Here is a 9,858-nt window from a genome sequence, read left to right as displayed (position 1 = left end):
CCCCCCCCCCCCCCCCCTGCACACCGTCATCAGCAACCAGAGGAGCCTGTTCAGTGGAAGTCTGCTACTACCCAAGTGTCGGACCAGCAGGCTCAAGGACTCCTTTGTCCCTCATGCCATTAGACTGTACAACTCCTCACTTGGGGGGAGGAGGAAATAGGGCAGAGAGGACAATACATACACATATACACATGGACTCACATAAATACCTGGACACACACAGGTTTTTATTTTTATTATTATTATTATTATAATAATAATAATAACATTACATTTTAACTGTTATCTTTATACTGTCTTCCTCTTTTTCTCTCTATACTGTATTATTCTTGCTAAAAACAGATGCTGGAAATTACAATTTCCTTGCGGGAGTCATCCCAAAAGGATTAATAAAGAGAAGTCTAAGTCTAATAGTCATAGTCTGTGCTTGACAACATGCCTTTTCCCATTCTAGCTCTGTAATGACTTTCTGAAAATCTTTAATCCGGGCCATTCTCTTATACTGTGAGGACTCTTGATGACTTGAGCAATTTACTGTATACTTTTGAGATTGTCTTTTTAGCATGGGGATTGGGTGTTACCAGTTCTTAAAAATACTATTTGAAGCCAGTGGTGATATGATTGGTTCTCAGAATGAACAAAATCCTGTATTTGAACATATTTAAACAAATGATTACTAGGAATTTTAAATCCAGTAGAATCTTAGTGGCACAGGCCTTCAGTCAAGTTCAAATAAAGTCCAGTTAACCAGTTTTTCTTTTTTAACTTAGATAGATATATCACTTTTCAATTGTCACCTACGGTGCTTACCCTAGTGGTATTCTTTTTGCAATGCAGTGGACAATTATGTTAGAGTAGAACATTGACTTGTTTACTTGTAAACACACTAAACATAATTAAAAAAGGCATGCCAACAGCAGCTTTACCTGTCATCTGTGCGCAGTCCTGTCTCCCAGGTCCCATACTGACTATCGGTGTCCCGGACCGGTGTTCCCGAGTCCTTCTCCTCCTCTTCACCACCAACACTTTGTTTTTGCTGCTCCTGGAAGCAACAGGTGGAGAACAATCATTAATGAATGAGGAGAAATCAAATGAGTTATATAACTCAGCTTGAGACAGGGGTGATTCCAGGATTTTTAAGTGGGGTGGCAATGGGGGCAAGGGGGACCAATTATCAGTAGGGGGGCCTGGGATATGTGTGTGTGTGTGTGTGTCATTAATCATATTTTGGGAGATCGGGTGCTCCCCCGTGCCCCCCTTCTAGCCCCGCCCCTGGCTTGAGAGACACCAACAGCAGCTCTTGATTGACACCTGAACTCTATAGTATAAGCTTGGTAAACAAATAATCACCATTTTTTGGGTCACTAATGAAATTGTGAATATTTAACGCATTACTCATCGTTCTTTTGGAAAGATGTCGCACTTATTGAATTAAAAAAACAGTAAACAGTTTTAACAAATCAACACCTTGAACTGTGAAATAAATGAAAAAGATATATTCAAATGTTTAACACAGTAGTTAATTAATCAATGCTGCGTTATTATGGAACCCACGCAACTTCTAGGCAAGACCCGCCCTTCAATAGCATTCACACACTACTGGTCAGGTGTCCATGCTTACGCGAGGTAATGTAACCCGATATCTTCAGGTCCTATCCCCTTACCAATCTGCTATCCTAACCTTAACCACTTGAGGTCAAGGCCTAACCCTAACCAATCACGCTGCTTTGTAGGGCGGGACTCACCTAGAAGTTACTAGGGATCCATAATAACGTGTGAGTGCTGCTGAAGAGCTAACAGTGTCGCTAATGGATCTGCATCCTGTCGAGCTTGAGCAGCCAGCCGTGGCACAGTAATGAAAAGGTGAAGGGATGAGTTAATGGAGACAGAACCGGAGTGGGGACAAAAAAAAAAACAAGATGGATGGGTGGGTGAGTGTGTGTTTGCTGTCTACTGAACCATGCCTCTTTTAATGAGGCTGGTACAGAGGACATACTGTCTCAAAAGCACACAAGGCTCACAGAACTGCTCATGAACTGATAACCCTGGCCTATATAGGAAAAGAAAAAAAAACAATAGCAAATGATTCTGTCCTGAGATATTGCCTGAGGGGTGGACAGAGAAACTTGATACACCTGGCTCTGTAATTGCCCAGGTTCATAGACTCGGAGAGCAGTTTACTAGTGATGTTTGTGTGAGCAGTGACAGTGGATCAGAGTTCTCATTCTTCCTTGTTTTCTTTGTGTATGTGAGGGCAGACATACAAGAGTATTTAAAAAAATAAAAATAAAAAAAATAGCACAAGAGAGACAATGGGATATAAATGTTTGTGGTAGTGTGAGAGTTATATATTTTGGATTGTGGGAGAATGAGACAGCTTAAGAGAGTGGACAAAAAAAGAACAGCGGGTCATTCATCAGCTAAGCCTTTCCTTACAGAAAAAAAGAAAACAGAGAAGAGTGAGAAAGGCCTTCAGCACCGCTCCCTGCATCAAAGGAAGCACTTGTTCTCAAGTTCATCCTCTTCAAGGATTTATAGCACTCACACTTTTGACGTTGACATCACAGGGTCACACCACTTACGCTTGAATACACACACTTCAGAGTCCTGCTACTACAGACAACGAACAACCAGACTGTAGGTTGAACGTGCAAAAACACGTGCACATACACTCCACTTATCTAGGGATGTCGGGGTAAATTAAATGCTAATTTAGCTAGATGAGTAGGTCTTTCTCAAAGAACAGGCGAAAGAGAGATGGACGATAGTAAGTCTGAACTATAGAAACATTAATGTGTGATTTATTCATTACAGTATTAACAAAAGCAATAGATCAATAACACATATATTGCATGGGTGTGGATCAAACAGCAGCAGACTTGATGAGCCTTTCATTAATGATATGTATAATGGATTGTGGCTCAGAAGTATATGTAAATGTACTGTGGCTAAATTACATGCTAAAAGGACTTGATATGCTTTAAATGAATGTATTATTGGATCGTCTTGGGGCAGGGTACCCTTGAAAAGAACTAGATCTTGCGACATGTTGGAGGGAAAACATGTTTATAGCAGTTCCAAGCGGCCACAGTCTAACCAACAGTCTCCGCTGACAGTCTCTCCTGAAAGACATTCATAGTGTTGCTCATGGCTGTACTTATAAAAAGTGGCAGACATTGTTAAGAGGAGAGGTTCAAACACTGCCAACCTTCTCACATCCGCACACGAGGCCAATTGCTGTGGGGAGTGGATTAGCTTGTTGGATTATCAGTTTTGGAAAGAAATTGCCGGGTGCGGCCCCCTCGATGCCGATGTCGGAAAGGTCTAGAACACGTGTCAAACTCAAGGCCCGCGGGCCAACTCCGGCCCCTCGCAGATTCAATCCGGCCAGCATTTCAATTTAGGTAGATAATAGACTTTAGCCAAAGTAGATTTTGTGGCTTTTTTTCAAAATTGTTGCCACGTTTCTTCTCCCAAGTTTTTGTTTTATTTGTCGTTCTTTCTGTGATGGCTAAGTTAAAATAAATTTTTTTTCTGACTTTTTGGTGTCTTTATGCCGATCAAGCTGTAAGTGAGAAGAGTATATGAGACATGCAATAATACAATACATTCGATATACAATAAAAGATGCTTGACGTTTACGTAGTGCTGTGAGTAATACACGTTATTAACGCCGTTAACGCAAGCCCATTTACTTTTTAAAAGTTGCAAAAAGGTTTCATTGACAAGACCAAAGTGATCTGTGTGTTTTGTCATTGCAAACTGAGCCATCATCACTGTACGTCCAGTCTGAAACACCACTTGATGGCCGAGCACACAGCTGATGCCAATTCTCCGCCCCCTCAAAGTATTTTTTCACCCTTTTATTAATTGAAATTGTTACATTGTGTGAGAGATTTGTTGAAGTGTGAATGACTGCTCCAAGTGAGAATTATAGTGTGAATTTGAACACTACAGTAGACTATATGCCAATGGTGTTTTAATTAAAAAACATTTAAACAAAGCAAGCCAATCCACTTTTTCATGTTGATAAGGACATTAACATGAGAAAAAAAAATTATGGGACAAAAATAAATCAAGGGACATTTAGATTAGATAAAAATGTGTGATTAATTGCGAGTTAACTATGACATTAATGCTTTTTTAATGACTTTTGAACTTCTCTCTCTTCTACCTGGCGCTGTACACTTTACATCACTGTTGTCCAAATGCTAAAAAGAAAAAAATCTTAAAACCAGAACTCTCTTAAAATTCTGGTGATAAAAAGATACAATATAATGTGTGAGAGTGTATTACTCAACCTAAACACACCCGGAACACACCCTCCCCAATCAGCATACAGGACAAACATTGTCTTTGCTGTAACATGTTGAAAAGAGTCGCCATAACACACAGCAGCTAAAAGAAAAGGCTTATGGCAGATTTCTCAAAGCACAAGTTGTAAAGCCTTTCTAGCGGCTCTTTCATAATCTCAAACCATTTATTATTCAGTAAAACAGGGACTTAACAACCTCAGCACTGAATTGGACTCTTTTGGTGCAGTCTGCATTTATCTACAGACAAAACACGGTTAGACAGGTTTATTGGCCAAACAATAACAACAAAAAACTCTTAAGCACTGAGATTACTCAATTGCTCTGCTGAATGGATGCTCACAGGTGCTATCAACCACATGCATGAAGAATATGGTTCTCAGTAAGGAGGCCTACTGAACCAACAGGTCCCGTAGCACTGATTTATAGCTGTCAGGAGGAAGGCTTTTCCTTAATAACATTAGCAATAGCCAGCTTGCCTGAGACAGGAAGGGTGTGTCAGGGAAAACAACGTAACAAAGAGCGGATGAATGGAAGGATGAAGGAGAGAAAGGGCTAATCACTAAATAGGGCTGACTGACAATCTGAGGAGGGAAGGGGCTGGAAACAAGGCCTTGGAAACTACTACTTGATAACACCCTAATCGCAGGGTGCCACCCATAGCTCAAACAACACACTCACACAGGATGGAGAAACAGCGGTCTGTGGATTGCTCTAACCTCAACAGTTAAAATGGAAAGTCAGTAAGTGCATTGGTGTAAAAGGGAAGGGCTCATTTGTAGAGAGAGCACCTAACAGTCTTGCAAGGTGCAACCTGGCTCACGATCGTGGTAGAAGCTTACCCAAGTTATTGTAAACGGGATCTGACATGACCATCTCAAATACTGAGACCATTAACAGCCGTGAAAATACTTTCAACCACAACAATACTTTTGATGTATGCCACCACTCCCCATTCTCTGCTCTTATCAACGTGTCTCGGGTGGAGTGGGAAAATATGCTTTGTGTGCACTCTCGCACACATCAGTAATCAATATCCATATCCTATAGATATTCAAAAACTGCTCGCAGGAGAATTAAACTTGTGTCAACAAATGGGCATTCTAGTTGCATGGCAAATGGGCCAAAGGGGTTACATTAAGACAAACTCTGCTGGGAAACCCAACAGTACGGTGTTATTCTTTCATTACATAAGTGGTTCATACATACTCAGGGCTCAATCCTGCACATAGCTTCTGGTAAGAACAGAGGGAAAGAATGTAAAGACCTGACTTGGCTTAACAATTTCACTCAGAGAGCACTGGACTTGACTTAAAGGATTACTCTATTCTTTCCGCCTGGTTTTTGTTTTCTGGTTGTTGCCAATATGACTTTTGTTTGAGTACAATTTTTGTGTCTACACCATCTAGATCTCCAATCTGTAGTCCATCTCACACATACAGGGCTATTAGCTGGTGCATTTCCATACATAGTTATAATGTAATTTATATAGTAGGGTTACACAGTTACCCTGACATAAGTTTTTTTTGTCATACATTTTAGTAAGGCTCACATACTTTTTACTGGTGGTTTTGTCTTGGCATCAGTTCACAGTGGTCCAAAATGAAACAAACAGCTCTGATTGGTTTAGGTTGACAATGCTCTTTGTCATGTGCAAATCAAAAAACTTTGTATTCATTAATTTAAAAGTCACTAAATTACGGGCAAAAAATTTTAACCTGTCCGAGCACATTTATATGTTTTATCTATTTTATGTTCTCTTGGTGGGTTAATCAAGTTTAAGTTAATATGCTTTTTGCATGTATGATTTAATATATTTGTTTAAATGTAATTGTATAAGCTTTTAATACCTGCTGACTTACTTTTACTGATGGTTTCCATACTCTTACTGCTTGTATCCACCACTCAAGACACCAGGCAGGTCATTTTAAAGTCAATTTTTATATATATATATACAAATTGTATATATAAAAATAATACAAAGCAAAACAGTTCTAAACTTTAGAGACTTTAAACCTGACTTCATTTACACACTTGTACAGCCATATGGGAAACTATGATGGAGAGCCAATTCAACTGTTCACGGCGAGATTTGTTAAGGCAACAAGAAACACCCAAGATGAAAAAGCATTCAAAATAGTAAGAATGGAAAAGTACACTGGTTGACTGGATACTGAATCTATTGGCTAAATTTCAAGTGTTGCTGTCACTGCATGGTAAAGACTAAAGCCAAAAGTACACAAATAAAACCATTAGTCATTTGTCATACACACCTCCACACCAAGTCTTCCACTATCTGCTATAATGACAGTCAAAGCTATTAAAAGCCACTCAATACCAAATGCATGACTTTGGTCACACACAAGAGAACCACAGGAAAGTCCGTTCGGATCTCTCTCTGTATGCATCTGTGCATGTGGCAGGTATGCTGCAGTTGCCACTAGTATGTCATAGGCCACATAATAGTTCAGACACCAGAAACGTTTTCCACTTAGTCTCCATTTCTGAACATACAAACTCGTTCTAACAGTTTTGAGCTCAGGGAGAAAGGGGAGGGGCGGCTTTATAGAGACCACAACCACAGTTGGTGACTAATTTGAAGACATGCCAGGACAGCTAACAGCCACACACACGTCATAAAAACACTTCTTATCTTTTGGAGTTGTGACTCATGAGGTGTTGGATGGTAGTAAAAAACAAACAGGCGTAACCTTAAGATAGGAACAACTTCACTGCAATGTATCCTATCCCTACATGGATTTCTAAGTCTGTTCTTTTACTGAGCACAAAGCTGGTTAGATGTCAGAAGTTTAGTTTTTTGGCAATACTACTACATTTGTGGCAGTACTACTATAGTATAACTTTTCCTAAGGCTACTTTTCTTCTTTTGTAAGCCTAATGTTATCACTAAAAACAGAAATGGTAGACAACATGATGACCTGAAGAACCAGTGTAACAGCAGCTTTGCTAAACAAAGATAGATGGACAAAGAATGGTTTACATTGTGCCAAGCCAAGGGAAATATAAAAGATGGAGAAGTGCTAAAAGCATAGAAAGAGAAAGACGAGATCAGGGAGGCAGCTGGATAAGTAATTGACATGTTTGGCTAGAGACCAAATAGTTGACGATGGAGCAGCTGTTACCACGGTGACATTACAGAACCGCATGGACATTGCTGCAAAAAATTACTTGAATTCCACTTGTGTTATATTAAACTTTAACAGATGTTAAAGTAATACTGCTGATGATGAGCATATTATTGAAGTAATGAATCACATTGGTGCCTGGCAAACACTGTGTGATTGGTATCATTTGTTAAATGTGGCACTGGTGCTCTCCTGGTGTGTATTTGTATTTTGAAAATGTGTGTGGTCTGTCTTACAGCAGTGGGGGTGTTGGGTGCGGTGCGCCTGCGCAAGGACAGACGTTGCTGGCTCCGCAGCGAGAACCTGCGGATGGACTCCCTGCTTCTGGAGGCCAGGGAGCGCAGGGAGTTGGTTCTCTTGAAGTCCCCAGTCCCGTCTTCTCCCCGGTCGCCCCTCTCCCCAGATAAAAAGCTGAGTGCCCCGTGAAGGGAGCGACGGACATTTCCCACCCATCCTGACATCTGAGAGTGGGCCACTGACAGCTTGTCCCCCAGGTACTCCATCACAACCCACTGCTGGCTAGGCCTGGTGCGTCAGAATAGAGTCTGGGAACTGAGCTGTGAGCCTTGTTATCACGGCAGCAGGGAGTCATTAGAGCCTTGTTATACTGGAGAGGTGGAAGACAGTCCAGGGACAGTGTCGTAGGTATTCACTGGTGTGTGTTGCTGGGTTCAATACAGCAGCAGTGAGTAAGTCGACAGAGAGGACAACAACACAGCTCAGCCGGTCCAATGTGGGAATGTTGATGGCGTCTGCCACTTACGGCACTGCAGCACGGATAACCCCAGTCAGTCCCTGACCGGCACGCACTGAGCCTCTCCTCAGTTTCACTTCTAAATGTCCTTTCTGCAGTGCAGTCCCACTGGAGCCGTCTTGACTCTGTTTCAACTCATCACCCTCAAGGCTCCAGCCTGTCGGCCTAAACGGATTTGTGAAGCTTTCTAATGCCTAGTTTGACGCACACGCGATATGCTATCTATGATATGGCACACAAGTGGGCACATAAACGGTTATGGAAGGCCAGCATTTACCATTTGTTATGCATGATACTACTAGAAAAACCGCTTCGCTATCTACCAACAGGTTTCTCAGCCATGTTTTTCTGGATTCAAGCACACAAAGTACAAACTACAGAAGGGACAATAATAATAGAATCACATCCTCATCATACTGTTTATGGCATAACATTCAGTTATCTATTTCTATCACATAGGTCCACTGTGCTAAATATACTGTGTATGAAATTTGATTTCTTTTTTAACAATTCTCTGTGACACCTCTGCGTCTCTGTCCTGATCCGAGCCTCAATTAGAGCCAACCTGACTCCAAGCTGTCCCAGAGCTGTCGATGATGGGTTTCCTCTGAAACAGGGCCCGGGTTAAAAGTTATAAAAAATCCATCCATCCATCCATCCAACGAGAACACATTTTCATGGTGCCCGATACTGTGCTACCCTCTGGCAAAAAGCTGCGAGGAAAAATGGTGCAGGACAGCTGGTGGCGAAAGAAAAGCTGCTGTAGTCATACGAATTCCATAAGAAAAACCAGAGGGCAACTAACGTAGTGCCAAACAGAGGAAACAGGAGGGAACACTGTGGTGGGGAAGTCACATCCACAGGAGAAACAGGGAACAGAGAGAAAATGTTTCTCTCATCGCCTATTTCTGCAGGTACGGGCAGGTAGGATAATATGCGTCAGCAGTGCTGCTCTCTGTACTTAGCGCTATAGGACTCACCGTCAAGGAGAAACTGGGTGGAGAGAGGGAGTGTGGAACACAGTCGGGGAGAGAGAGAGAGAGAGAGAGAGAGAGAGAGAATGGGAGGTCTCTGATACAGAGCGGGAGGGAGAGAGAGGAGGTTGATATATGTTCTGCGGTGCTCTATCGCTCTAGCCTAATTCAGTTGCAGGGCAAGACAGTGAATTGTCACAGCCAGAAGGGAGAGGCAGTGGAAACAAATGTACAGTAGAAGGAAAGATGAGACATAAAAATTGAGGGCATATGGTGTTGCTATTCCACAGCATCTCCTTTAAAAACAGAACGAGATAGCTAGAGGGAAAGTGGCGATGACAAAGTATGAGATGTGATGCAGCCAGATTGGAATGGGCCCAAGTGCACGATCACGTTAAAGAGAAAACTATAAATAGATAGATTGGACATGCATGAGAGAAGAGAGGAAAGACAGGTGTGGCTCCTCCAGTGAACTGAGATTGTACAAACATCAACCACTTTGTCAACACAGTGTAGCCAAAACGCAAGAATCACAACTGTCAAGTAATTGTTTGTTTAAATCTCACTTCGAGTCACACTCATGCAAAACACTTCCAACTTAAACAGGTCTCTGTTATATGGTGCCAGTGAACGGGAACCCTTAATAAAGCCACAGCAGGCAACCCCAGACA

General features: G+C 41.7%; 1 protein-coding gene across 1 annotated transcript in view; it reads right to left on the bottom strand.

Annotated features, from left to right (window-relative positions):
* si:ch73-138n13.1 (calponin homology domain-containing protein DDB_G0272472) overlaps positions 1 to 9,858 on the bottom strand; it is a 29,298-nt gene that overhangs the window by 3,764 nt on the left and 15,676 nt on the right. Inside the window, exon 7 of the mRNA XM_034871326.1 lies at positions 927 to 1,042. Within this exon, the coding sequence (XP_034727217.1) occupies positions 927 to 1,042 (116 nt within the window). The remainder of the gene's footprint in view (positions 1 to 926; positions 1,043 to 9,858) is intronic.

Source organism: Etheostoma cragini, chromosome 5 (assembly GCF_013103735.1).
Source record: "Etheostoma cragini isolate CJK2018 chromosome 5, CSU_Ecrag_1.0, whole genome shotgun sequence".
Lineage (NCBI taxonomy): Eukaryota > Metazoa > Chordata > Actinopteri > Perciformes > Percidae > Etheostoma > Etheostoma cragini.
Note: the sequence above shows the minus strand (reverse complement) of the source record. Positions and strands in the feature narration are given on the sequence as shown.